This window comes from Pelodiscus sinensis, chromosome 21, assembly GCF_052426305.1.
Source record: "Pelodiscus sinensis isolate ZL-2025 chromosome 21, ASM5242630v1, whole genome shotgun sequence".
Classification (NCBI taxonomy): domain Eukaryota; kingdom Metazoa; phylum Chordata; order Testudines; family Trionychidae; genus Pelodiscus; species Pelodiscus sinensis.
Genome location: NC_143072.1, coordinates 26069784 through 26097540, shown reverse-complemented (window position 1 = coordinate 26097540; position 27757 = coordinate 26069784). Strand labels below are relative to the sequence as shown.

Sequence of the window (27757 nt, the reverse complement as noted above, 5' to 3'; positions counted from 1 at the left end):
CCCTGGCCGGCAGCACCGAAGTGGCTGGGGGAAGGCTACCCCAGCCCCGCCCCCTCTGCATGAGGCCCCGCCCCATGTGGGGCCCCTGGATTTGCCCATGAGCCCAGCAATTCTGCGGGCAGTTCTTTGGCCGCTGCCAGATTTTGCAGAGGGAAGGGACGGAAGAGGGTGGTTGCGGAGTGAGTCACCCTCTGTCCTGGCTGGAGCACTTTGAACAGTGGGGCAGGAGTGCTGAAAGCCAGTCCCCCCACTACCCCCAGAGCTGGAGCTGGGAGCAGAAGGGGCAGGGCTGGGGCCACAGCTGTGGGGCACTGGGCCTGCAGCCAGGACCTGGGCGTGGGGTGATAGCCAGGACCTGGGGGAGGGGTGGTAGCCAGGACCTGGGGGTGGGGTGGTAGCCAGGACCTGGGGGTGGGGTGGCAGCCAGGACCTGGGGGAGGGGTGGTAGCCAGGGTCCAGGCACAGGACTGGCAGCTAAGACCCTGGTGCAGGGCATCAGGCAGGACCCCAGGCTAGGGGCCAACAGCAGAGCCCCGGACATGGGCTAGCAGCTGCCAGGACAGCTGAGACCCAGATGTGGGGCAGAAGCAAAGCCCCATGTAAACCATGGGGGGGTGCAGCATGCCCTACCCCCCGCCTGGTTCCCATGCCTCTTGGGGGCACTGGAACAACATGTACCGTGGGATGCTGAGATCCATGGACCCTGAGTACAATGGACCCCACTTCAAGGCAGGGGCCCCCCCTGCACCCGTAGTTCCAGCCCCCATGATGCCTCTGTCTGTCGTCCAGTGCCAGCCTCCGGCAGTTACCTTCAGAGGAGTGTGGGGTCGAGTCCTTGGCCACCTTGGCTCCTGGCCACTGATGGACCATCCCCCATGGACCGTGTGGAGCCCACTGCACGGTGGCCCTCACCCCGCCCCGGCCACAGGGCGAGTGCGACATGCAGACAGGCACCTCCGCCTTGTGCGAGCCCCGCTGCCGCGTCCTGCCCCTGCGCGGCCCCTGAGCCTGGCAGGGGAGGGGCCTGACTTTCCTCGCGCTTCCTCCCGGCTCCGTGCCCCAGGCTCTCCTGTGTCCCTCTGCCTCGGCACCACTCCAAGTGGAACAGTCCCAGCCCTTTTCATCTTGCTGGCCCATACCCCTTGGCATTTTCACGGCGCGTCTGTCTCTGTCCCTTTTCCAGCCAGACGAGGTGGGGGCCCGCAAGACAGCTTCAAAACCCGGCCCCTACAGGCACAGGTTCCAAAACCTTCCCCCCAGAATCCTACTACGCAGATTTTGGGGGATCACTGCCACCATCAAGTGCTTTCTGATCCCCACAAACCAGGGGTGAACACTTGAAATCCCTCCAGGGGAGCCCCAAGCTCCTTTGCCCCCAAAAGAGCTTGAAAACAGAAAAGGGAAAAGCAAGCTGCAGTCTCCGGTAGCTGACCCCTCGGGCTATGGCTACGCTACAGGGTTTTGTCGGAAAAACAGCTGTTTTTCCGACACAATTTGCAGAACGTCCTCACTGCAATTGCGCTCTTCTGCAAGAAAATGGAAAGAACAGAGGGGTTTTCCGGTGTTGGGAATCCTCATTCTACGAGGAAGAAGCCTTTTTGCAAGAGAGCTCGTTCGGAAAAATGCGCGTGGACGGGGAAAAGGGAGGGCTTTCGGAAGACAAGGGAACAGGGGACGGTACAGGTGCCCTGGTGGCCACTCCGTCCATGGTAATCACTGCTGAAATGCGAGACAGCGTCCCTTCAGTGTGGACGCTCTCTTTCGAAAAAGCAGATCGCTTTTCCCATGCACTTTTGCAATGTGGACACTCTTTTGGAAGAAGTTTTTTTTGGAAGATCTCTTCCCAAAAAAGCTTCTTCCAAAAGAAACCTGTAGTCTAGACATAGTCTCAGTTAGAGGCATGCAAATACGCACAGACAGACCTTCCAGGACTCGAGAGTCAAATCATCACCTTCAAAGAAGTGATTTTTATTACAAAACAAAAGATAAACTTGATAAAACATGCTCGGTTGCTAGACGTCACAGGGCAACTAAGGAAAATAAATTAAAATACAGAGGGTGTGTCTAGACTGGCAAGATTTTGCAGAAAACCAGCCACTTTTGCACAAAAACTTGCCGCCTGTCTACACTGGCCGCTTGAATTTCCGCAAGAGCACTGACGATCTCATGTAAGATTGTCAGTGTTCTTGTGCAAATACTTTGACGCTCCTGCTTGGGAAAAAGCCCTCTTGCATAAGAATTTTTTGCATAAGAAAGCCCTGATGGTGAAAATGGCTGCCAGAGCTTTCTTGCGCAAAATCGTGTCTATACTGGACACGGACGCTTTTGTGCAAAAGCATCCGTGCCAATCTAGACGCTCTTTTGCGGAAATACTTTTAACAGAAAAACTTTTCCGTTAAAAGTATTTCCGCAAAATCCTGCCAGTCTAGATGCAGCCAAAGAAAAGTCTCTGGGCACAATACAAGGTAGTGAACGGGGAAGGGGGCCATAGATTCACACAGAGTAGTTCAAACCAAACCGCAAAATAAAGAAAAATTACCCTGAACGTGACTAGAGTCACTTTTTCCCTTACTTCCTTCCAGTTTTCTCTTTGTTCAGTCGACCCCCATGCCCCAAATCCCTTGGAGACATGGGAGTCCTGCCCTCTGCTCCCCGCCCTTCGACCAGTCACTGAGGGCTGCGTGGCTCCTTTAAGAGCCTTCGGGGGGAGCCGTGTGTCATGGCCCCGTACGGTCCCCAGGCAGAACCCCCTCCGGTGCGGCAGCCCCTTCTTGGGGAGCCCACTCGCTGCTGGGGGTCTGCTGGGACGGCGCCTCTCGGGCCTACAGCCCCGCCTGTCTCTGCCGGGGGCCCCTTGGGGAGCCCCCTGGCCCTGGCCCCCACTCCCTGCTCTCAGACAGAGCGACTCCCAGCCAGCACAAACGGGGGCTTACTGGGCGCAGAACCCAGGATAGGAGGTCTCCAGCCTGTCTGAGACTCCCCTGCAGCCAGGGGGGCTCTGCCTGCTCCCCCTCCCAGTCGAGACGCCCCCCCTCCTCCAGCTGAGCTGCCAATCCCCCCTCCAGCAGCCCCTCCCCGTCCTTCATCTCCTGCCAGGTAACCAGGGTCGCCTGGGCCCCCTCTTCTCCCCTCGCCCCTCCCGCCCTTTGTCCCCCCCTGGCACTGGGGGCCTCTCCCCACAGCCCCTTGTCCCCCCGGCCAGCCCCGGCCGTGCTCTCCCAGTTGGGTCTGCCGGGCACCAGGTGCTGGGGTGTCCAGGTTCGTGCTGTTCCCTGTAACAGCGAACTCCCTCCCCCTCCCCTTCCTACCCCAGGAACCCCCAGGCTCACTGAGCCCCCCCGTACACAGCCCCTTTGAACCCCCCTCTCCCCGCTTCATCACACCTTGTCAAAGGCGTCGGAAAGGCCCCGGCCCGGCTCGCCCTCCTGCGGCATGGGGGGGGCTGTCTGCTCTGTAACCCGGGGTCCCCTGCGCTGGGCTGTGCGATTCCCACTGACTCACCCTCTGGGAGGAGCCGCAGGCCCGGCAGTCCCGCTGCACAGTGCAAATATCCCCGGCCAGGAGACGTGTTGGAGCAGCCTCAGCCAGCTGCGCCGGATCCCTCGGTGCCCTGCGAATGGGACGTCATGGGCCAGATACAGCAGCCTGGGGAGATACTTTTGGGGAACCACCAGCTGCCGCTGGACCCCCCACGTCCCCACCTCCACTGGGGGGAGCCATTCCTGGTACAGGACTCCTCTCTCCCACACGAACCTCTCCTGGCAGCCTCCCCCAGGGCTGAGCTACGCCGAGGCCAGTCCGGTCCCTCAGCATCTGCAAGGAGGGGTCTGCCTGCACCTCGGCCTGGAATTCCACCGCTGGGGCAGGGACAGGGACCTGTCTGCCCCCTTTGCCTGGGTCTGGGGCTCTAGCCCTGCTGGGCCCCGTGTCTGCTGGAATGGGGCCCTGAGCCCCCTGCAGGGAGCCCTCCCCTGGGCCAGGGTGCCAGCCCCTCGCTGGCTCTGGCTATGGGTGGTGACTGGGGCTCTGTGGGGTCCGTCTGGCCACTCCTCTAGGTCACCCCCCCATCAGCACCTCCGTGGGCAAGTGCCAGTGACCCCCACTTCCTTGGGGCCCTCCATGGCCCCCCATTTCAGATGCACCCGGCTATGGGCTCCTTAAACGGGGTCTCAGCGCGATTCCCTTTCTCTCCGGGACGCCCGTTCACACCCGGACCGGCTGTCCGTGAACTCGTCCACCAGCCTCCCAGCATCCTGGGGGTCCTCTGGCCTCCGGTCCTTGAGCCACAGCCTCAGGCTGGGCAGGCACGCTCCACAGAACTGTTCCCGCATCGTCAGCTTAACCAGGTCCTCTGCGGTCTGTGTTACCTGCACAAATGTCTCTCTCCCTTCCACACTCCAATTTATTTTTAGCCCCAACCCCAGGAAACTTTTCCACCCATGGGTCCTCTTCTTCCGCTTGCCCTCCTTCTGGGGCCTTTACAGCTGCACATCGATGTACGGCATTAACATAGGGGGTGTCTGTTTCTGCTGGCTCTTCACCATTTGCCCGTAAGAGCCAACTGGCTAAATCCACTCTCCGCCTCCCCTGGCTAAGGTACAGCATTCCCAATGGTCCACCCTCCCTGTTCCCAGTCTCAGTGGGATCCTGTTTCTGAAACCGTGTTTGATCCATGACTCCTGAATCCCTACACGGGTCAGGATCAGTCTGGTGACAGAGGCTTGCGTTGTCTCCCCGGTACATGACACCAGCTGGGTTGACTGCTCTGTTCCCACAGCATCCCTGGGAAGCCAGTGCCCCCCAAGCACACAGACGGATGCTCCAGTGTCGATGAGCATAGCGGGGCATGTCTGTCCCCCCCCATCACTGCCCCAACCATGGGACGCCCCCATTTGTCAGACTGAAGTTGAGCCACAATCTTAGGGGGAGTCCTGGAGACGGGCACCCCTATGGGGGAGGTGCTGATGGTTCGGGGTCTGTTATGGGGTTAACAGGAGCCCCATTGGTCACTTCCTCTTGCCTCTCTAGGGGTATGTCTACACTACTACCCTAGTTCGAACTAGCGGGGTAATGTAGGCAACCGGAGTTGCAAATGAAGCCCGGGATTTGAATTTCCCAGGCTTCATTTGCATATTGACGGGCGCCGCCATTTTTAAATGTCCGCTAGTGTGGACTCTGTGCCCCGCGGCTACATGCGGCATGAACTAGGTAGTTCAGATTAGGCTTCCTATTCCGAACTACCGTTACTCCTCGTTCCAGATATTAGACAGGATCACAAAGAAAAAACAGTTTCTTGCCATTTCAACCAGAAAGGACATCGTCTCGACAACTTAATTACCTGCATCTTGCTTCAGAAACCTTTTAAATCTGCACTTGAAAGGGAATCCTCTGAACTGTCATTCATGCTAAAATTCGACACTCTACGTGTGGGTCTCAACAAAGACCCTAGCTATCTTACCATTACCAAGATAGCTTCCCCAATTATCACCTCTAATACCATTAGCTCACAGACATTTACCTCCCCACCCCGCATCCCCCTTCTGTTCTGAAATGTGATTTGTCCTTTTCATATTTGTTCATTTTTTTAATTGTATCCTTTGGTATATATGGTTGTGACTATTTTCTTCCACTATTTGATCTGAGGAAGTGGGTCTGGCCCACGAAAGCTCATCACCTAATAAACCATCTTGTTAGTCTTTAAAGTGCTACATAGTCCTGTATTTTGTTTCAGCTGCACCAGACTAACACGGCTACATTTCTATCCCTATGGAGCCACAGGGTTGAGTTCTTGTGCCTTGAATTTCCAATCCTGCAATTCCCTGTGTGCCGGGGCATAGGGCCCCTCGGGAAGAGCATCTGGGGGTCTGGGCATCCAGGATCCTTCCAACTAGTCCTGTTCCAAGTGTCCTCCCAGGTGTCTGTGTCCCTAGTGCCCACACTCGCACTTCCCTGTACTGCTGCTACAATGCCCCTCTGGGCTCCCAGCATGCTTTCCAGCTCCTCATTCGCTGCCTGCAGCTGTGTGATCGCTGCCTGTCCGGGCCCAATCCTTATTTTCCTGTAGCACTGCTCTGATGGCTGCCTGTGCGTCTCCCAGCTGCATTTGCAATGCTGAGAGCTCCCTATTCAGGCTTTCCACTGTCAGCTTTAGCTGCTCACACTCTCCCGGTTTTGCTTGCAAGGCGGTTGCATTCTGTAATAGAGTCTGCACTGGTACACTCAGATGCCTTGTACTGAGCCAGCGTGTTCTTGACTGTCGCCAAATCAAATTTGTAATCCTCCAGTTGCCTTTCCTGGAGCGCGACCAGGCTGGAGAGATTGGTGACTGTTCCACAATGCCCAGGCTGCTGCTGCTTTCACAGACCCCTTCTTTGGTTTCGGTTTCATGCACTTACAGAATCCTTCAAACCCCTCACACGCAGGATCCAGGGCATCCCTCCCCTGGAACGAGTCTTGTCCCCACAGGCATGGACCCTGTTCTGCTACCCAGTTAGCAAGGAGAGGGGGCTCCTCCTGGTACCTTTGCTTGGTCTCCATTCCCTCCTGTTGCTCCAGGGCGAACATTCTGCCAAGCAGGGGGTGACCCTTTGACACAAGCCACAAGTACTCTGCGATTACCGTGTTTGGCTGGACCAATTCGGTCCACACGACTTTAGGCTGCCCACATTCTCCACCAAATGTGTTACCTGCACAAATTTCTCTCTCCCTTCCACACTGTAGGGACACACACCTTTACCCAGTTCCTAAGGCTCAAGGTGCAACCCTGTGAATTTACACACCCACCCTTGCCCAATTCCTAGGGCTCAGGGTGTAACTACCTGCGGGTTGGCAGGATCTTGAGCCACTGAAAGAGCCTCACACAGTAACGTCCTTATCCTCTATGTACTGACATTTCCCAAACAAGCAGAATGCACATGCTAAGCACGCAGAGTCATGATCACCAAGCCTGATAAAGGCCGGCAGACTTCCCCTGTTGGCCAGGCAATATCAGTCTCTCTGGTCTTAGGCTGTCTCAAAGGTGAGTTCTTCTTCTCCAGATCCTCCCCCTCCTCCTGGTCCTCTTCCAGCCTTTTCTTCCTTCTGTTACTTCTGATCTTCTTCTTCTTCTCGAACCCCAGTTTATATAATGAGACCTGAGTCTTGCTTAGCTAGACCTTAACCAACTATTCTAGTATAATTTTACTAATGAATCATAACAGAATTACCTAACCAATCAGACCCCCTCACCATAATTGATTTACACCTAGCAAAATGAATTATCCAGCAGACAAAAACCGCTACAAACCAGACAGAGATGACACCGTCGAACAATAGGAAAGTGTAATGACAATGCTCAGAGGTTGAGGAGTCCACGACATTCTCTATGAAGAAGCAGTTTCTTGCCAGACAGAATGGGACGACTTACGTTTTCTTTACCCATCTTGGGATCCGTCTCTTTACCTGGTGACAGTGGGGGGCTGTCAGGGCACCGTCCCCTCCTCACGGCCGGGTGTGACACTTTGTAATGCAATGCAGATGGATGTGACTCCAGGCCTTACAGTACTGGCTGCTGCTCTTTGGTCTGGCTGCTGAAGGCGGCTTTGGTTCAGGCCTAGCTCCCCTGCCAAGCACCGTCTAGACCAGGTGTGACGTAGTGGGGCGGGGGGGCTGTCTGCTCTGTAACCCGGGGTCCCCTGCGCTGGGCTGTGCAATTCCCATTGACTCACCCACATGTGGATTGGCCCAGACACCCAGGCCCAGCCTGAGCAGTTAGCAAAGCTCTTCCCAGGGGGAGAGACAAAGGGAGGGAGGTGGAGACGGCACTTGGCTGGGGGGGGTCTGGGTCTGGGAGCTGGGCAGTTGCTGGCTAGGAAACATGAAGGGAACAGACTAAGCAGGGTGCTGAGGGGGCGATGGACCCCTCCCCCGAGGGGTCTGAGGCTGCCTGGCCCTGACTCCGGTACCCACATCCCGTCTGTGCTGGGCTGGATCCCGGAGAAGCAATAAACCCCCCTGTTCTACTGGCTGTGGAGTCTGTTCCTGCTGCTCCGGGGATGCAGGATCGGGGGGCGGGGCGGGGTCTCTGACATGCCGCCACACCAGGGCTACTCAGCTTTGGAAAACCCGGGGGCCACAATGATACTCACAGCACATGCCAAGGGCCGCAACTTAAGTGTGATTGCATATACATGCGAATATATGCAAATATATGCAAATAGTGTCTTTTCACACTGATGGGCACGAATACAAAGATTAAGGCAAGACTACACAACACGCAGGCCCCGTTTAAGTTAGTTCTGCTAACTTAATAAAATACAACATTTGCCCGCTTGCCACGCAGATGACAGCACTTTGAATGAGCAATGACAGTCCAGGAAGTTAATTACTAAACCACATAGCAACAGAAGATCATTATATTGACTCCTTTTTTGTTTGGCTCTCACCCACGGGCCACATGTTGAGCCCCACGTAAATGCAAGCCGCACCGTGGGCTGCAAACAAACGGGCCGTGGGCCCCATGTGGCCCATGGCCTGCGTGTTGAGTAGCCCTGGTCTAGACCATCCCTGCCAGGTGTCTGTCTAACCTGCTCTGAAATATCTCCACCGATGGAGGTTCCACAAGCTCCCTGGGCAATTTATTCCAGCGTTTCACCACCCCGACAGGTAGGAAGTTTTTCCTAATGTCCAACCTCAACCTCCCTCGCTGCAATCGAAGCCCATTGCTTGTCCTGTCCTCAGAGGTCAAAGAGAACAACTTTTCTTCCTCCTCCTTGTGACACCCGTTAGATACCTGAGGACAGCTATCAAATCCCCTCTCAGTCGGCTCCTTTCCAAACTAAACAAGCCGAGTCCTTTCAGCCTTCCCTCACGGACCATGTTCTCTGGACCTTCCATCATTCCTGTTGCTATGCCCAGGGCCGGCCCGAGCCATTTGTGCGCTCCGGGCCCTGGGAGTGCGGCGCCGCCTCCAGGAGTGCGACGCATGCGTGATGCCGCCCCGAGCGCGCGGAGCATGCACGGTGCCACCCCTGCCCGGTGCCCCCTACAATGGGGTGCTCCAGGCGGTAGCCCGCTTGGCCCGTGCCTGAGCCGGCTCTGGCTATACCTCCACCCGCTCCTCATGACGAGGATGCTCCCCTTTAATTCCCCCCATGGCTGGCTGAACCACACTCCTCGGCACTTACCGGCTTTCCCCAGCCAGCGTTTAAAAACTCCGGAGATCGTTTTCATTTTCCAGGCCAGCAATCTGGTGCTGCTTTTGCGCGAGCTGGCGCCCATCCTCCCTGCACAGGCCCCGCCTTTCCCCAAAGGTTCCCTGCTTCCTAATAAACCCAAATTCCTTCCTCCCAGCACCATCTGTCTCCCCCACGCAGGGAGCTCGGGCTGCCAGGCGTCCGGTTTTGAACAGTCCAGTAGTTGAACTTTCTGTTCGGGAAACAAACAGAGAAAACAGAAATGGAAAATCGAACTGGCCGCAATTTTCTAGCTAAGATGGGATGTAGATTGTGCTGGAATGTCGAGGGTGTCTGGTATTTTTGTTAAAACCATCTGGCAGCCCTACAGGGAGAGCAGTGGCCGGGCCTGGCTGGCCAGCGCGGGGAGCTGGTAGCCTTGCAGGGGATGCTCCTCTGGAGGGTTTGGCCTGTAATTCTGTCATTTCGCACCTCGATTTGGCCTGCAGGATGTCTCCAACCTACGCCCAGAGCCCGGCCCACACACCTGTGTCTCGGGCCAGGCAGAGTTACACCCCCGCTGGGCTGGGGATGGGGAGGAGTCGGTGGTTGTGGTACCAGGAGAGGTCGCGCGCAGAGGTTAAAGGCCAGGGCCTCCAGGGTCGGGTGCCAGGTCTCACGGGAGGTGCAGGGCACGGCATGGGGCACGTGGGCAAGGCCTGGTGATGGGCCCTGGTGCCCAGCTCCGAGATGGGGCCCCGGCCGGAGGTGCTGGACAGCCTGGTCCCTGCCAGCCTAGGGGGCCGCCCCTGGCCAGGCCCATCAGCTGGGAGGGGGCTGGGGCAGGAGAAGCCAGGGCCGCCCCTGGCCGCGGGGGGAGGCGGAGGAGCCCGGCGCTGGCCCTGGGAGCAGCGCGGAGGCTGCGCCAGGGCTGCCCGGATCCCTTGGGCGCCCGGTCGTGCAGGGGAACTACAGCTCCCATCAGGCCGCGGCGCCAGGCCGCTGCTCCCGGCCCCCCCGAGCGGCGCAGGGCGGGGGCCATGCCGGGGGCCCGCTGGGGCTCGGGGCCCTTGCGCGCGGGCGGAGCGCTGCGCTGCGCTGCGCGGCCGGGGGGGCGCTTCCCTTTGTGCGCGCGGGCGGAGCGCGCAGCGCAGCGCAGCCTGGGGCCCGGCGCTCGGGGAGCCCCGGAGCCGGGCCCGAGCTCCCCTCCTCCCCGCCACATGCCTCCGCAGCCCCAGCCTCCTCCCCGCGCCGCCGGCAGCCCTGCGCGCAGCCCCCCGCCCCTGCGCCGCCGGAGCCGCAGGATGCTCGCCGCGGCCGGGCAGGGGCCGCCGGGCAGGTACCCGCTGCACCGCCTGGTCTGGCACAACCGCGCCCGCGAGCTGGACCGCGAGCTCAGCACCCAGCAGGTGGGACCCCCGCGGGGCGCGGCTCGGGACGGGCGGGGGTCGGGGCCGCGGGAAGGGGGGGCTGATGCAACTCCCCTGCCCCCTCCGCCGCCAGCAGCTGCAGCAGCATCCCCGGGAAGGCGCCCGCCCGCCTGGAGGGCTTCCCCGGCGCCCAGGCTGCAGGGCCGGAGCTGGGCGGCTGCCGGAAGCCTCCGCTGCCGGGCGCTGGGGGGGTCTGGGGGGCCGCTAGCACTTGGCCTCGGTAGCAGCGCGGGGGGGAGGGGGATCCCGCTGTTTGATTTGACCCCCCCGTCCAGGGGCCCCTCCCCGGGCCGGGGGAGCCCGAGCATCAGGCAAAGCTGCATGTGTCCCGGGGCGCAGGCCTTTGCCAGCGGGGCGGCTCCGGGCTCGTAGGTGGGGCACCCCGGGGCCCGGGCAAAGGGCGCAGACCCAGTGGGTGGCCTCTAGCGGGACCCCAGCCAGGGAGATGCCTCCAGCCCCCTCTGCTTCCCTTTCCATCCACCGCCCCCTGGGTGTGGGCCGTGGGGCCGTCTCACCCTGGCGCCAGAGCGTTTCCCGCCTCCGTCGGCTGGCACAGCTCGGTGCCTGGCACACCCATTGCCTCCGCCCGCAGCGCGCTCGGTCCCTCAGGCACACCGGGATCAGCGCCCAGCGCAGGCTGCAATGGGCCCAGCCCCCCAGGAATCGGCATCCCCCCCTGTGGTTCCCTTGGACTCAGCGAGCGCCCCGGGGCCAGGGTTCGGGGCAGGGTGAAAGCTCAGAAGGGGCAGAGCAGGGGGTCACCCGCCCCTCCGTCCTTGCCTCTCCCACCTGGGCTGGGGCTGCAGTTGGCCCCCCCCCGTGAATCGGAGTAGCCGGGGTGCAGTCGCCGCTGAGATGGTGAGAGGGGCGCTGGGTCCAGCACGCGCGTGCTGGGGGACGCACCTGGCAGACAGCACAGCACGCACGCGGCTGCTGGCCCCGGCAGGCCCCTCCGCCGGCTCCGCAGGGTCGATGTACGAATTGACCCTTTGGGTTTCATTGGTCACCCCTGTTCTACGAACTACCCCCAGGAGCGCCCACCTGCTCCTGTTACAGTAACGGGTGTGGCGGGAACAATGGCAGCCCCCAGGCGGGTCAACATCCGGGGCTCCCTGGGCCTGAAGCGGGGTGCTGTTGCCCCCGCGGGGGCCCAGGTGGCGCGAGCCAGGGGCGCTCAGGGTCTCGCAGGATCGGGCCCTTGGTTGTTTTGACAAGGAGGCGTCCAACCTGCTCTGACGCATCGTCTTCCGGCTGGGCTGTTTGCTGTGGCTGCCCGGCTTTTCTCTACCTTGGGGCCACACCCGTCTGCGCTGTAGCAGGGAGAGATCCTGGCCTAATTGTGATTTGCCTGGGAATGGAGGGCGCTGGTGTTTTCCTTTGTCCTGGTCCGGGCAGCCGGGGGGAATCTCCTGCCGTGTCAGCCTGGGTCACTGTCAGCAGCCTCCGGGAGGCAGGGGGCCCGGCGCGGTCCAAGAAGCGTGTGCTGCCCGTTTCCCCGGGCCCGGCGCGTGCCAGCCAAGCGTCCCAATCGCCGGGCAGTTTCTGCACCCGCGTGCCAGCTATCGCCCTGGGAACCCGCGGCCCGTTTCCTCTGAAGGAAGGGGCACCCCAGAGGCACAAGGGGTCTGGCCTCCCAGGGTCGGGAGGCGGCGACGGGTGGAGCTGCCGGGGCTGGAGGGTTGCCTGTTCTGAGGCAGAGGGGTACCCGGGCCTTGGCGCCCGTCAGAGCCCCGCTTGGGGCAGCAGCCCGGCTGGAGGGCTCAGACGGGCTCCCAGGCAGCAGGCAGCCCTGGCGGCAGGCCCCAGCAGGCTCCGCGTGGCCCACGGCAGCGCTCGGCCTTGCGCACGGGGCTGTGGTGAGCACCCTGCCTGGCCACGCCTGCATCCTGCCCTGCAGCCGGGACCGCTCCCAAACCGCAGCCCCTCCCCCACCCCGTGCCATGGCTCCAGGGCAACTGGCACCTCCCCCCCACCTGCATGCCCCCCCCCCCCGGGCTCCTGGAGGCGTGAGGGCCAGAAGCACGGAGCCGCAGCAGGGACAGGACAGTGTCACTAGCCCCACAGAGCCTGCTCCAGGCCACGCTGAGAGCCCAGCCCTGGCCTGCCCCCAGTGAGCTGCCCTGGGGCAGGGGGGCTCTGGTTAGGGGGGCAGCCCAGACCCTGCCTAGGCAAAGCCCCCTGCAGAGGAGCCCAGACTTGGGGGGTAGGGAGGCTGCTCACCAGCCCGGCCCCTGGAGAGGGGCTGCCACGGGCGTGGGCTGCGTCCTCCACCCTGGAGAGAGGAGAGAGGAGAGAGAGGGCCCTGCCGCGCAGGGATAGGGGCACCCTAGGGCTAGGCCCCCCAGCCTCTCTGGATTGGTAGCTGGTGCCGGGGGCTGGTAAGGGGGCGCTGTTCCCCTGCAGTCAGAGCTGATGTGCCCAGGGCACTAGGGGGCGCCAGGCCGTAGGGGCACCGGGAGGGGGTGCAGGTTTGGCATGGGCAGGGCAGCTCCTCTTGCTGCCCGCGGGGAGGCCCAGTGCTGGGGCTGGCGGAGGAGATGCTGAGCCATCTATGCCCATGAACCGCGCCCCCCTCTCCACCCAGTGCCATGGGTGGGCCGGCGAGCCCTGGTGTCCTGGCAAAGGCCAGCTCAGGTCATTAGGCTCTTGCTCTGGGAATTCCTGCCCGGCTGCTGGGGGTCCCGGTGCAGCTGCAGGAGGCTGGCGCCCGCCCCGGGATGGGGGTGGGTTCTTGGTATGCCCGGGGAGGCTGAGCTGGGAGCGGCGTCATGCCCCACAGCCTGCTGGGGAGCCGTGCCTGTGCGGTCGGGCAGGCCCGCGGTCTCTAGACTTCCACACTGCCTGGGCAAGTGCAGGTGGAGCAGCCGCCGCCTGGGCTGGGCCTCTGGCCCATCAGCGTCCCCAGCGGGGAAGAGTCGGGCTCTTGGGCTGCCCCACCCGTGCCCTGGCCGCCGGGCAGTCTCTGAGCTGCCACAGGGCGCGAAGCACCATGAATTCGGGGAGGGGCCGAGCGCCGCCGGGGGCTGGGGGGACGTCTGCACGGGCGCTGTGCTACGTGCTTCCGTGCCCAGGGGGACATGCCGCACGGGCTCCGAGCCAGCCAGCCGCGGCAGCTCACCCGTCGGGCACGGGGCACGTACCCGGGCACGGCTCTTGGAGGGGTGCGGGGGGCTGGGAGCCGGCACGTTACGGCCGCCCGCGCTGGGACTTGAGCTTAGCACCAGGGTCCCTTCCAGCCAAGGACAAGTCAGTCGCTCCAGGGGACGGTGGGGAGGTAACTCGGCACCTCTCCATCCCGGGAGCTGAGCTCCCTTTGCCCCGGCAGAGCCGCCAGCACAGGGCCGGGCACGGCGCCCGTCTCAGCCTCAGGCTACCCAGCGGCAGCAGGGGGCGCTGTTGGTACCCGCGAGGGGCTTGGCCACCACGGGCCGGGGGAGGCAGGCAGGCCTGGCGCGAAGGGACCCGCCGGCTCGGCAGGCAGATGGGGCCTGGCGTGCCCCGGGCGCGGGAGGGGAGAGCTGGGCAGCCAGATCGCCGGGGAGTGGAGCTTGCACCCAGCACCCCTGGCACTCGGTAGGGGGAGGGGCTGTGCCCCGGGCATTTTCCTGGCAGGAGTGGTGGTGCCAGGCGGCCCAGTGTGCCAGGCAGCTCCCGCAGACCAGGGCAGGGAGCGCCGGAGCCACATGGAGCCAGCAGCCAGGTCAGAGGAGCTGCCAGGCTGGAGCCGGCCTGGAGGGGGAGGGGGCACGCAGGTGGGCGCGAGGGAGGGCGGGCGTCCAGTTCTGCACAGGCATCTCATCAGCAGATTCCTGGCCCCGCAGTCAGTGGCGAGAGCCGCCGGCCGACCGCCCGGGGACACAGCCCCCCCAGCAGACTCCAGGCACCCCCGGGGCAGCTGGCCCTGCCCCCCGAGGAAGGCTCCGCCCTGCCTAGCCTGGCGTGGATGGCGCAGACAGAGCACTGCCAGCTTCCCCCCTGCGCCCTCTGCCCTGCTCGGAGTGCAGTGGGGCGCCCAGCCCCCGGCTCTGCCGGCTCCCCCGCTGCTGGCCCTGTGCCCTGCTCGGAGTGCAGTGGGGCGCCCAGCCCCCGGCTCTGCCGGCTCCCCCGCTGCTGGCCCTGTGCCCTGCTCGGAGTGCAGTGGGGCGCCCAGCCCCCGGCTCTGCCGGCTCCCCCGCTGCTGGCCCTGTGCCCGGGGCAGCCAGGGCTCCGGGACGGCTGTGGGCATCAGCCTGAGCAGGGTTCAGGTGACTCGGGGCGGAGGAGACTCCCTGCCAAGTCCCTGGCCCCAGCTCCCTGCACCTTGGTCCCCAGCACCCCTCAAAGGGAGCGGAGCCGCCCTGGCCTGGCTGTCCCTCCCAGCTCTCCTGGGCGCTCCAGTGCCCTGCCAAGCTGCACACAGGGCGCTGGCTTGGGGGCTGCCAGCACGGCACCAGGGCAGCAGAAGAAATGCCCCCCCCTCCCATGGCTCCGGTGCAGCCCACTGCCCCTCGCTACTGCAATCCAGGATCAGGGTGCAAGGCCAGCCCTGGTGTTCCTGCCCCACGGATTCCCTGCCCCCCCCCCCCGGGAGCACATTTCTAGCAGGCGGGTGGGGGCCAGAGATGCAGCAGGACTCCCCAGAGGCAGGGTGTGGCTGGCGCTGAGGGATGGGCTGGGAGGAGCCGGGGCAGGCCTGTGTATTAAACGGTGAGCATCACAAAAGCAATTCCTTACCCCCTTGGCACTGCCCAGCTGGCACCAGGGCAGCCCCACGCACCTACAGCGCCGTCGGGCACCCCGGACGCTGGCCCTGAGCAGCCCTGCAGGAAGGCAGCGTCGGTCCAGCAGGCCTAGGGGGCAGGGGACCCACGGCCTAGCTCAGGGCCCTGGGGTGGGCTGGCAGGGTGCGTGTGCGCCTGGCTCTGGGTGAGAGCTCGGGGCAATGGGTCCCTTACAACCACCTGGGGCAAACAGCAGCTCCCTCCGCAGGTGCCCCTGGCCAGGTGGGACGAGTTGTTGGGAACAGGGCCGCCCTAGGGGCCACGAGGTCCAGGGCAACCCTCCCTCGCCCGAGGTCCTGCCCTCCTCCGCCCTCGCCCCACCCTTCCCCAATATGGGGCACCGTCTTGTCCATAGGCCCCCCCAAGCGCAGGGCCCCATCTCCGCCTGGCTGAAGACGGCCCCTCGCCCTGCAGCCCCACGGGCGTGCGAGAGCCAAGGGCTGAAAGTCCCTGTGCCCAGCGTGCGGCAGGCTGGCAGAGCGGGGCGTGTGACCCCCCCGCCGAGACCCTCCCTGCCGAGGGGTCTAACAGCCACTGCCCTCCTGCGGCACCCCCTGCCCTGATCCCCTGGCCACGCGGTCCCACCGCCGAGCGCCGGCGCCTCCCCACGGCTGAGCAAACAGGCTGAGCCCGGCGGTGGAGTGAGCAGGGGACACGCAGGCTGCTGTGGGGGGACAGCCGGGGGGCACAGAGCCGGCCGGGGGGCAGGCTGGGGCATTAGCCGCGTCCTGCTCCGCCTCCCGGTGTCAATGAAGTGACCTTGAATGTGCACCCAGGGCCCAGCTCCTACCACTAGGCCCAGCTGCCCTGCTGGGGGGCGGGGGAGCTGTTCTCCAGCTCCCAGCGGAAGGGCTGGCGTGTCTGTTTTCTTTAATTAGAACCCTTTTCATCAGAGCAATTAAGAGCCAGCAAGCGATTGCCGTGGAGAGCGTTTAACGAATGTGCCAGCTCCCATTCGGTGGCAGGGGCCGCGCCCAGGCCCTGCTTTGTTTCTGGCCCCCAGGCGGGGCGGGGGTCTCGGGCGGGCGGGCGTGCGCTGTGCCTCTCTGCGGGGGTGGCGCGTTCGCCAGGCCCCCACGACGGGCAGGGTGGAGGGCGCGGGGGCTGGCGAGTGGCTGCCGGCGCTGGGCGGGGGTGCCAGGACGTGCAGTGTGGGTTTGGAGGGCTGGCAAGAGGGGCGCACGGGGGGGTACCAGCTGGATCTAGCTGGCATGTGACTGGGAAGCACCGAGGTGGGGGCAGGGCCCAGGGCAGCGGGAAGGGAGACCCGGAGTCAGGCCGCCCGTCTGCTGGGTGGGGAGAGGCCCTCGCGTTGGGGTTGGGGCACCCCGAGGTGCATGGCAGGGGGCCCCGCTCTGCTCCCTGGGGGTGGGGGGAGATGCCCAGCCTGGCTTGCAGCACCCGACACGGCTGGCTGCTCCCAGGGTGCCCGGGGCCGTGGCCGGGGGCCTAGGGGTGCGAGAGGGGCCCCCCGACTCGGGGGGAGGGAGCTCTCTGTCAGCCAAGGGGCCGGCTGGCACTGCCCTCCCGCCCCCAGGCCATGGCACCGTGGGCAGGCGGCCGGATCACCCCACCCCCGCCGGGTTTCTCTCAGCAACAACAGTTGGCCCCTGGGATCTAGTCCCTGGCAAACGAGTTGCAGGGCAATTAGCAGCGACGGGGGGAGGGGTGCCAGGGAGACACCGTCTCCAGGCAACCTGACCCCCCCCCCAACTCCTAGGGAGCGTCCTTGCGCCAGAGCTGCCAGGAAAGGGGCCCCCACTCACCCCAAGCAGGCCCTGGGCTCCCCCTGCCCCTCATCCCAGCCTGCCCCCCCCCCGCTGCTACAAGCCACTAGCCGTCCCTGCCCCGAACCCGGGCCGGGAACCCACAGGCTCCAGGCAGCGGGGGCTGGGCTGCAGTCGGGCCTGTCTCTGCCCCGGCTGGGGGGCTAACAGCCGCGTGCCCCTCGTGCGGGGCTCACCGGGGGGGGGAGTTACCAGGCCCCCCTCCGTCCCAGGGCCAGGCTCTGCAGGAGGTGGGGCTGTGGCAGCTCCCCCCACGGGCTCAGGCCAGCCCCTTCCCTCTCCCGTGCCCCCTAGTCCTCTGGCCTGGCATCCCGCACAGAGCTCCCGTCCCGGCTTGGGCACCGGCCCCACTGCCCCTTCCCTGCAAGCCCAGCTTGGCATGAGCCTGCCAGGCCCGGCCTCCTCCGCCGCGGGCCCCGGGCGGGAAGCGGATGCTGGGCTGCTGGTGGGGTGGGAAGGCGGGAGGGGCAGCGGGAGCCTGGGGCTAGCGGCCCGCCCGTCCGGCCCCGCCGATGGGCCCCACGCGCCAGGCCTTCTGCCCAGCAGGCTGTGCTCCCCGTCAGCCCCAGAGGCTGGGCGCTGGTTGGCGGGCGTGTCAGGCCCCCGTCGCCCGGCCACGCGCCCTCAGAGCGAGCCGGGAGCTGGCAGAGACGTGGTCCCTGAGGTCCTGCGCTGGCCCATCTGCGAGGGGCTCACCCCACAACGGGCCCCATTCCAGGGGGGCCTGGCCAGCCAGCTCCCTGGGCAGCTCTGCCCCCGCCCCCACCCCCGCCCCCGCCCCGTGGGCACGGCTCTCCCAGGCCCCTGCAGGGCCAGGGCCCGGCCCCCCGCTGAGGGCTGAGAGCTGAGGGCTGGGGCTATGCCCCCCACACCCCGGCTAACCCCCTCTCTGGGCCCCCTGGGCAGGTGGACGTAGAGCAGCTGGACCCGCGGGGCCGCACGCCCCTGCACCTCGCCGCCACCTTGGGCCACGTGGACTGCGCCCGGGTGCTGCTGAGACACGGCGCCGACGTGGCCAAGGAGAACCGCAGCGGCTGGACAGGTGGGCAGGCGAGGCCGGGATGCCCGAGGGAGCGGGCCGCCGGTGCCCACAGCAGCTACTTCTCTCCTGTGCCCGCGGCAGGCACCTGGGCACCAGAGCCAGCCCTGGGCAGGGAGAGCAGCCCCCCTGCATGGGGGCGGGAGGGGAGAGCGCGTGGTCCTGCCGGGGCCCCTGCAGTGGCCGGGGGGGGGGGTCACAAAGCTGCTCAGCCAGGGGGGTGGCCGGGGGCCCTGCCCTGGGGTGCAGTCCGGGCAGGGCTGGCAACCCCGCTGCCCAGTGCTGTTTGCTGCCCCCAGTGCTCCAGGAGGCGGTGAGCACCCGGGACCTGGAGCTGGTGCAGCTGGTGCTGCGGTACCGCGACTATCAGCGAGCTGTCAAGCGCCTGGCCGGGATCCCCATCCTGCTGGACAAGCTGCGCAAGGTACTGCCCCCTGCCCCGCGGGGCTCCGCCCGCCCAGCCCCGCCCCGCCCCCCCGTGCCTGGCTCCCTGCCGGGCGCGGGGAGTGACGCCGGGCGCCCCTCACCCTGGCCTCGCCCCTCTCCCCAGGCTCAGGATTTCTACGTGGAGATGAAGTGGGAGTTCACCAGCTGGGGTAAGTTCGGGGGGAGGGGGAGAACCAGCATCCCCCCCCCAACAAGTGCCAGAGCCCTCCTGCTGCTCCCCCCTCCTGCCTTCCATCCCCCAGGGCCTTGCGCTCACCCACCCCTGCCCCAGCCAACCCCTGGGTCCTAGTGCCACCTTCCAGCCCACCTCTGGGTCCTAGTGCCACCTGCCAGCCCACCCCAGCCAACCTCTGGGTCCTAGTGCCACCTGCCAGCCCACCCCAGCCAACCCCTGGGTCCTAGTGCCACCTGCCAGCCCGCCCCAGCCAACCCCTGGGTCCTAGTGCCACCTGCCAGCCCACCCCAGCCAACCTCTGGGTCCTAGTGCCACCTGCCAGCCCGCCCCGGCCAGCCCCCGGGTCCTAGTGCCACCTGCCAGCCCGCCCCAGCCAACCCCTGGGTCCTAGTGCCACCTGCCAGCCCACCCCAGCCAACCTCTGGGTCCTAGTGCCACCTGCCAGCCCGCCCCGGCCAACCCCCAGGTCCTAGTGCCACCTGCCAGCCCGCCCCAGCCAGCCCCTGGGTCCTAGTGCCACCTGCCAGCCCGCCCCGGCCAGCCCCTGGGTCCTAGTGCCACCTGCCAGCCCGCCCCAGCCAACCTCTGGGTCCTAGTGCCACCTTCCAGCCCGCCCCGGCCAGCCCCTGGGTCCTAGTGCCACCTGCCAGCCCGCCCCAGCCAACCCCCGGGTCCTAGTGCCACCTGCCAGCCCGCCCCAGCCAACCTCTGGGTCCTAGTGCCACCTGCCAGCCCGCCCCGGCCAGCCCCTGGGTCCTAGTGCCACCTGCCAGCCCGCCGCGGCCAGCCCCTGGGTCCTAGTGCCACCTTCCAGCCCACCCCAGCCAACCTCTGGGTCCTAGTGCCACCTGCCAGCCCACCCCAGCCAACCTCTGGGTCCTAGTGCCACCTTCCAGCCCGCCCCAGCCAACCTCTGGGTCCTAGTGCCACCTGCCAGCCCACCCCAGCCAACCTCTGGGTCCTAGTGCCACCTTCCAGCCCGCCCCGGCCAGCCCCCGGGTCCTAGTGCCACCTGCCAGCCTGCCCCAGCCAACCCCCGGGTCCTAGTGCCACCTGCCAGCCTGCCCCAGCCAGCCCCCGGGTCCTAGTGCCACCTGCCAGCCCGCCCCGGCCAGCCCCTGGGTCCTAGTGCCACCTGCCAGCCCGCCCCAGCCAACCCCTGGGTCCTAGTGCCACCTGCCAGCCCGCCCCGGCCAGCCCCTGGGTCCTAGTGCCACCTGCCAGCCCGCCCCGGCCAGCCCCTGGGTCCTAGTGCCACCTTCCAGCCCGCCCCAGCCAACCCTCAGGTCCTAGTGCCACCTGCCAGCCCGCCCCGGCCAGCCCCTGGGTCCTAGTGCCACCTGCCAGCCCGCCCCGGCCAGCCCCCGGGTCCTAGTGCCACCTGCCAGCCTGCTTGCCCACTCTGGCCATGCAGTGGCTTGCAGAGTCCTGTCCCCTGGCCAGAGGAGATGGGCTCCTGCCGCTGCCCCTCAAGGTGGGTGCTGGGTTGGGGCGGTTCTGGCCCTGCCCCTCATGTCCCCCTCCCTGCAGTGCCCTTGGTCTCCAAGATCTGCCCCAGCGACACCTACAAGGTGTGGAAAAGTGGCCAGAACCTGCGTGTGGACACGACGCTGCTCGGCTTCGACCACATGACCTGGCAGCGGGGGAACCGCAGCTTCATCTTCCGGGGACAAGGTCCGCAAGTGCCGTGCCGGGCGCGGGGGGGGGCATGGCCCCTGGCAGCTCACAATGCACACGCCCGTCCAGCCCTCTGTGCTCTGCTGCCCCACGCTCCTGCTGGCACACGGATGCAGCAGCAGCAGCCCAGGGCCCCTGGCCCAGAGGGGAGAGGGTGGAGGGGCAGGTGCTGGTGTCCGGGGGGGACAGTGCAGAGTGGGGGAGCAGCCCACCTGGCCACGGCTCACTGCCAGGGGAGGGGGCCTGCTCCCCATGGTGCACACTCAAGAGGCCCCTGCGCACACGCCCCCAGCCGCCCCCCTGCCCGTGCGCCCCGCGCCGCGCTGACCTGGCCTCCTCCCCGCAGACACCAGCGCGGTCGTGCTGGAGATCGACCACGACCGGCAGGTGGTGTACTCCGAGACGCTGGCGCTGGCCAGCCACGACCCCGAGGGCCTGCTGGCTGCCGTGCAGCCCACCGAGGAGCAGGTGATGGGGCGGCTCACGGCACCCGTCGTCACCACGCAGCTGGACACCAAAAACATCGCCTTTGAGAGGTGGGCGGCCCAGTGGGCGGGGCCAGCAGGGCCAGTGGGAGGGGCCAGTCACCACGCACCATGCAGCGGGACACCAAGAACATCACCTTCAAGACATGGGCAGGCCAGTGGGAGGGGCCATTCATGCAACTGGACACTAAGAACATCGCCTTTGAGCGGTGGGCGGGCCAGTGGGCGGGGCCAGCAGGGCCAGTGGGAGGGGCCAGTCACCATGCAGCTGGACCCCAAGAACATCACCTTTGAGCGGTGGGCGGCCCAGTGGGCGGGGCCATTCATGCAACTGGACCCCAAGAACATCGCCTTTGAGAGGTGGGCCCCGGGCGGGGTCCCTGGCTCTGGGCGGGGCCTGGCGGAGGGCAGCCGCGCAGCGGGGTGTGAGGTGAACCCGCGGGGTCGTCGCTCACGGCTGCCTTGTCGCTGTCAGGAACAAGACGGGGATCCTGGGCTGGCGGAGCGAGAAGACGGAGGTGGTGAATGGGTACGAGGCCAAGGTGAGGGGCAGGCGGGGGGGTAGGGCAGCAGGGCCATGGCTGCCAGGGGGAGGCACGTGCCCCCTCCCCAGCTCTGGGAGGGGCAGAGGGAGCCGTGGTGGGACCCGAGTCAGCACAGAGGTAGGGGCATGGCTGGGCTTGCTCGCCAGCGGGCACCACTGGGCCCAGCAGCTGGGTCCGGGCTCGCCTGGCCCCGGCCAAGGCTCCTCCAGGGGAGGCTGCGATGCCTCGAGTTTGCTGCCCGCAGGCGGCTCACCATCCCTCCCCTCCCCGCCCCCGGAGCAGGGGTCTGGGGACACGCGTGGGGGGTGCGGGGCAGGGAGAGCAGCAGCCTCTGGTGTTCGGGCTCCCCCCAGGTTTACGGCGCGTCCAACGTGGAGCTGATCACGCGGACGCGGACGGAGCATCTCTCCGACCAGCACAAGGGCAAGAGCAAAGGTGAGGGCCGGCCCCGGGAGAGGGGATGTCGGGGGGGGGTCTCCGGGCCCTGCACCTGCAGCTGGGGGGCTCCCAGCCAACGGTGCACAGGCGGGTTCTTGGTCTGCAGGGACCCAGCGTAGCCCAGACTGGTCAGCGTAGGGTCCGGGAGCAGCCAGGGCAGCCCAGCTTGGGCAGACGGGGCTCAGAGCCAGGGCCCCGCCCCCTAAGCCAGCGAGACTCACTCACCCCACAGCCCATCCCCCCTGCAGCCAGCCCCACCTCCAGCCTGGGTCCTGCTTCCCCACCAAAGGTGTCGTCCGGTCCCCCTCCAATGCCAGTCTCAGGTTGCAGAAGCATCAGCCTGTGTGTCACACCGAAACTGTGCCCCCCTCTCCCCGTGCTATTGGTGCAGTGCCCAGGGAAACTGAGGCACACTGGGGGTTACAGGACGGCAGCAGTCGCATGCACCGTGAACCGAGCAAATGCAATCCCTTGTCCAGGCCCCTTTGTGCCTCCTGTTCCTGCCCCGCCCCAGCCCCATAGCCTGTCCTGTGCGCCTTTGGCTGGGGGAGGTGGGTGGGCCCCAGCGCTGCCCCCTGGCCCTGCCCCTGCCCCAGCCGGGGGCTCACTGGGCTTGTCTCTCTGCAGGCAGCAAGACCCCGCTGCAGTCCTTCCTGGGGATTGCTGAGCAGCACGTGGGGCCCAGCAATGGGGTGAGTAGCGGGCAGGTGGCTGGGGGGGCCGTGGGGGCTGCACCGTGTTTGGGTGGAGCAGCCCCCCACTCGGCCGTGCTGACGAGGCCTTTGCTCGTCCTGGCGCAGACGCTGATCACGCAGACGCGGAGCCATACCAACCCCACGGCCATCACCCCCGAGGAGTACTTCGACCCCAGCTTCGAGCTGGGCAGCAGGGACATGGGGCGCCCCATGGAGCTCACCACCAAGACGCAGAAGTACGGAGCGGCTGGGTCCCTGCCAGGAAACCTGGCTCGGAAGAGAGGGGGTGGCAAGAGAAGGAAGGCTGGGGATAGGTGGAACTCACTGCTGGAGGGCAGCGCGGGGGAGGCTGATCTGGGAGATCAGGGCAGCGGCATGGCCCGGCTGTGGGTGGGACTCCCCACGTGACCCCGACCGCAGGGGGAGTGGGCTGTGCCACGGGGCTGCGTGCTGGGGGGTAGTACCTGGCAGTGCCCGATCTCCCCGCTGCAGGTTCAAAGCCAAGCTGTGGCTGTGTGAGGATCACCCGCTGTCCCTGGGCGAGCAGGTGGCCCCCATCATCGACCTGATGGCAATCAGCAACGCGCTCTTCGCCAAGCTCCGCGACTTCATCACGCTCCGCCTGCCGCCCGGCTTCCCCGTCAAAATCGGTGAGGCCCTGCCCGGCGCCCTGTCTCGGCTGCCCGAGGGCGCAGGGGCCGGGCGCCACTCCCCCGGTCCTGGGGCTGGCAGCTCGCTCACTGCCCCGACTCTGCCCCCAGAAATCCCCATCTTCCATATCCTGAACGCCCGCATCACCTTCGGCAACCTCAACGGGTGCGACGAGCCCGTCAGCTCCGTGCGCCGCAGCTCCAGCAGCGAGGCGCCCTCGCCCAGCAGCGACTCCTCCAGCGTCAGCAGCTCCAGCTCCGTGGGTACGCAGCCCCTGCCCCCCGCCGCGCCAGGCACCGCCCCCCCCGGCCTTATAAGGGAGGGGGAGATTGAGTCGGGCACATTAGCAGCCCCCGAGCTGGCTTGGCACCCCCGTTACCCAGCAGCCGGTCCAGCCGGCAGCTCCCAGCATGCCGTGCGGCGTGCGTGCTGGGGGGCCGGGGCTGTGCGGTGACCGGCGTCTGGCCCCGCAGCCTCGTGCCGGGCGTGCGAGATGGACCCGTCGCTGTTCGAGGCCCCGCCCGGGTACAGCACGCTGGGCAGCCACCGGGACGCCCTGCGGGAGGACGACGACGACCTGCTGCAGTTCGCCATCCAACAGAGCCTGCTGGAGGCGGGCACCGAGTACGACCAGGTGGGCGCCGCGCCCCCCCTGCTGGGCGCCACCGGTAACTGCTGCCGGGCCCGTGGGGCGGCATCGCCCGGAACAGCCCCTCCCTGCACCGGGGGGGGGGGGGGCGCAGCGCATGGGGAGCCCTCGGTGACTGCAGGGAGAGCAGCTCTGGTGCCGGCGCTGAGAGAGCCCACAGGCACCTTGGCAGCCTCTTCCCCTGCCCCCCTTGGCGCGGGTGCCTCCGCGGTCCCTGGCCATGCCCTTGGCCTTGGGGAGGGTTAATGCCAGGCCGCTGCACCTGCAGGTGACCATCTGGGAAGCGCTGACCAACAGCAAGCCGGGCACGCACCCCATGTCCCACGAGGGCCGGCGAGGAGACAGGTAAGTGGGGCAGGGCTCGCAGGGCCTGGCCCTGGCGCTGAAGTGGGGGGTGTGCACGTAAGTCCTGCCTGGGCCCCACCAGCATAGCCCCCGGCTTCGTGCCCCAACAGTGTCAGACCAGCCTGGATCCAGAGCTGGACTGTGCCTCAGTTTCCCCCGTAACAGAGCTGGCTAGGCCCCCCCCTCCACCTCGTACGTGAGAGCCACCGTGAGGCCACCTGGCTCATCACACGGGTCCGCCGCTCACTGGAGGCAGGTGTGACCCCCAGGGCCCTGGCTTCCCGGCGCAGCCTGCCCCCCGCCCTCAGGCTCACGTGTGTTCCTGTTTCCCGGCCAGGGCCCCCCAGCACACGCCGCCCCCCCGGCCGGCTGGTCCCCCACAGCAGGGCGGCGGCGGGCCCAGCCCCCTGTTCCGCAGCTATGACGAGCAGCTGCGGCTGGCCATGGCGCTGTCGGCGCGGGAGCAGGCGGAGGCGGAGCGGCGCTCGCGGCGGGAGGAGGAGGAGCTGCGGCGCATCCTGCAGCTCTCGCTGACGGAGAAATAGCCCCGGGCGGTGAGCCGGGGGCGGCGCCCGCTCAGCCGTGCCCATGCGAGCGGAGGGGCCCGCCCGTCGCACCGAGCCCGGAACAGTGCCGGCGGGCACACCGGGCAGGGACCCTACCGCGGCCCCGGACTCCTCGGCGACCCCGGGCCCAGGCATCGCCCGCAGGGGGCAGGGAGTACAGGCCGGGGGAAGGGGACACGCCCATCACCCTGGGGGGGAGGCCAGGGCAGGGATGCAGGGAGGTCCCAGGCCCCCCCCAGAACCCAGCTGCGTGGTGTGGCCGACGGGGCGAAGGGACTAGGGGAGCCCCGGGCTGGGTGGGGGGGGCACTGGCCGAGCTGGGGGGCAGGGAGACAGCGCGGGGGCCAAAGGCTGGATGGAGCGAGTGGCAGGGAAGAGGGCACCAGGACCCCCTGCCTGGACTGGACTCCTTAGCCCTGCCCCCCCATAGCATCTGGGGCTGCTTGAGCCTCTGCCCTGTAACCCCCCATTCCTCAGTGACCCAGGGACAGCGCCTGCCCCCCCAGCCCCTCCCCTGCCGCCTGGCTGCACGGAGCATTCCTGGGGGTGCAGGCCCGGGGCACAGGGCAGGGAACCATGCTGAGCCTCCCCCCAGCTGTAGGCACCAGCCCCTTCTGTGCCCCTCACTGCTGCCCCCAGCACACGCCACCCCCAAGGCCCCATGGCACCGATACCGCCTCAAGTGCACTTAGCCAGGAGCCCGCCAGGCCCACGGGCTGCCAGCCCCTCACCACGGAGCCCCTCCGGCCTGGCCTTGCCCGGGAGGGCCCTCGCCAGGGCCATGCCACCTTGCCAGCCCCTGGGGGCACTGCTCAGGCAGCCCCTCGCCAGCACACTTCGGGGGGCACTTACCAAGCCCTGCCAGTTGGGGAGCAGGGCAGGTGCTGCAGCCCCAGGGGCAGCCTGGCCTGCCTCCTGCCAGCCCCCCACTGCTGCCCATGCCTCAAGGGCCTTTGGGGTGCCCGGCTGGAGCTGGTGGCTGGGCTATGGGGTGTGGGGGGCAGTACCTTTGCAGGCCAGGCTGGGGGTGTCGGCCAGCACCGGCCTTAGGGTGGGAACCTCGGCCCCGTTCCCATGGGGCAGCCCAGCCCGCGGCTCTCAGGTGAGCCCTGTGGGGCGCATGAGCCAGGCCTGGTCCCTGCACCACGGCCCGGGCTGAGGGCTCCCCGCCTGCAGCCCCCAGGGCCCGAACCCCCGCCAACCCTTCCATCGAATGGTGCTAACTCCACAGCCGAGCCGGGGCCCCGGCCGGGGGCACGGGGCTTCGCGTGGCTTGGCGGAGAACAGACTTTGGCGAGCCCACTCGGGGCAGCGCCGTGGCCGTGGCGGGCAGCCCCCTCCCCCGCCGGAGGGGCGCCCTGCCCGCGAGGAGCCAGCACGCTGGAAACCGGGGCAGCACCAGGTGTCGGCTCGCTCCCGCAGCCGGGAGGGGGCAGGGACCTTTTCTAAATTGCCCACGACACCCTCCCCCACCAGCGGTCTGGCTGGGCCCCGTGGCCAAGGCCCGGCCCACCGGCTGCAAGCACTGCCGACACCAATAAAAGTCGTTCGTGGTCTCTCAGCAGACGCTGCTCCATGGGGCTGGGGGGCGGGCAGGGCCCATCTCAGGCCGTGGTGGTGGGGGCAGCCGGCTGGGCGGGTTGGTGGAAGGGCACCGCAGACTTGGCCAGTCCCGTGACTTCGGGCAGGGCCGTGCCAGGCACCCTGGGGCTCTGCCCACGCTGCGTGCCCGTGACTCGAACTAGGGGGCTCCCGGGTGCCAGCGGCTAGTCACCCCAAATCTCGCCCCATAGCTCCATTCCCCCTCCCCCCACACAGTACCAGCAGGGCAGATTAGCACCGTCCCTGCCCTCTCTGCCATGGTCCAGTGCCCCCCTGGGATGGGCATCGCGGGAGCCCTCCCCGAGGGCCGTGGGCTGAGGGAGGTGCCCCCTCTGGCTGACACATGGCAGGAGCAGCCCCCGGGGCAGCTGGAGGGGTGAGCACTGGGGGTGGGGGGGTGGCTTACTCCGGGGGACCCCCCAGGGCCTGGTCTGTGTTGCCTCCTCACACCAGCTGAGATCAGGTGGGATAGTGGTTAGAGCTCAGCACTGCTGGGCCCCAGCTGCTGCCTGTGGGGAGGGGCCTTTCTGAGCTAGGCACCGCCCTGGGACCCACCCACTGGCCAGCCGGGCACAGGGCCTGGCCCGCAGAGCGGGGCTCAGGGCCGGGGGGCGGGTGGTGCCGTGCTGGGCTCCCCCCACGCTCGGGCAGGAGGATGCAGCTGTTTATTGTGAGCCTCGGGTACAAGAGCAGGGGCAGGACTGCAACCCCCAGTGCCCCCCACGCCCCTAAGCCTGGTGCTTTAGCTGGCCTGCCCCAGCCTGGGGGGAGGAAGCAGAGGCCACATGCCTGGGCCAGGCTGCCGCTTGGGGGCACCTCACGGCTGGAGCCTTCTGCAGCCTCCTGCTTTGGGGCCCCCAGCTCAGCACCTGCCTGGCCAGGGCTAGGGGATCCCGAGCCTACCGTGCACCCCAGAGCAGCAGGCCCACACGGCCCCGGCCACGCAGCGCGCACTGTCCTGCGGCGCCCATCACTGGCACGAGGCTGGGCGGGAAGGGGGCTCGGGACCCCTCCCCAGGCCAGTGAATGCTGGGGGCTGGGAGGGGGCGGGGCAGGAGGGCTTGGCCAAGGGGCTAGCAGGGCCCGGCAGCCCTCTGGGGGGGCGCCCTAAATACATGGCCTCCCGAGGCTGCACTCTGCTGCGCTAGCCCAGCCCCTGCCCCCCACAGCAACTGGGGGGGCAGCCAAGGTCCTGGGGATGTAACAAACCTTCCAGCCCAGTCCCTGGGAGCTCCCCCCCCAGGTTCCCCAGCCCTCGCTGCCACCGGGTCTGTGTCTCGCCGGCAGAGGCCCTGGGGAGCAGCCGCTAGAGCC

At 66.7% G+C, this 27757-nt stretch overlaps 1 protein-coding gene across 1 annotated transcript; it reads left to right on the top strand.

Annotated features, from left to right (window-relative positions):
• Positions 1–10075: 10075 nt before the first annotated feature.
• ANKRD13B (ankyrin repeat domain 13B) lies at positions 10076–26402 on the top strand. Its single transcript, XM_075904584.2, has 15 exons — positions 10076–10561; positions 18036–18171; positions 18468–18592; positions 18719–18764; positions 20321–20464; positions 20814–21003; positions 21428–21494; positions 21851–21932; positions 22563–22627; positions 22736–22866; positions 23123–23280; positions 23392–23544; positions 23755–23915; positions 24199–24275; positions 24613–26402. The coding sequence occupies exons 1-15, from the start codon at positions 10193–10195 to the stop codon at positions 24818–24820; spliced, it is 2112 nt and encodes a 703-aa protein (XP_075760699.2). The 5' UTR covers positions 10076–10192; the 3' UTR covers positions 24821–26402.
• The last annotated feature ends 1355 nt before the right edge of the window (positions 26403–27757 follow it).

Excerpts from the sequence above, each read along its gene's own strand:
- ANKRD13B (XM_075904584.2), top strand. The coding sequence starts at position 10,193 with ATGCCGGGGGCCCGCTGGGGCTCGGGGCCCTTGCGCGCGGGCGGAGCG. Across the intron at positions 23,916-24,198 it reads CGGGCACCGAGTACGACCAG|GTGACCATCTGGGAAGCGCT; the intron begins GTGGGCGCCGCG and ends CTGCACCTGCAG. Across the intron at positions 24,276-24,612 it reads GAGGGCCGGCGAGGAGACAG|GGCCCCCCAGCACACGCCGC; the intron begins GTAAGTGGGGCA and ends TTTCCCGGCCAG.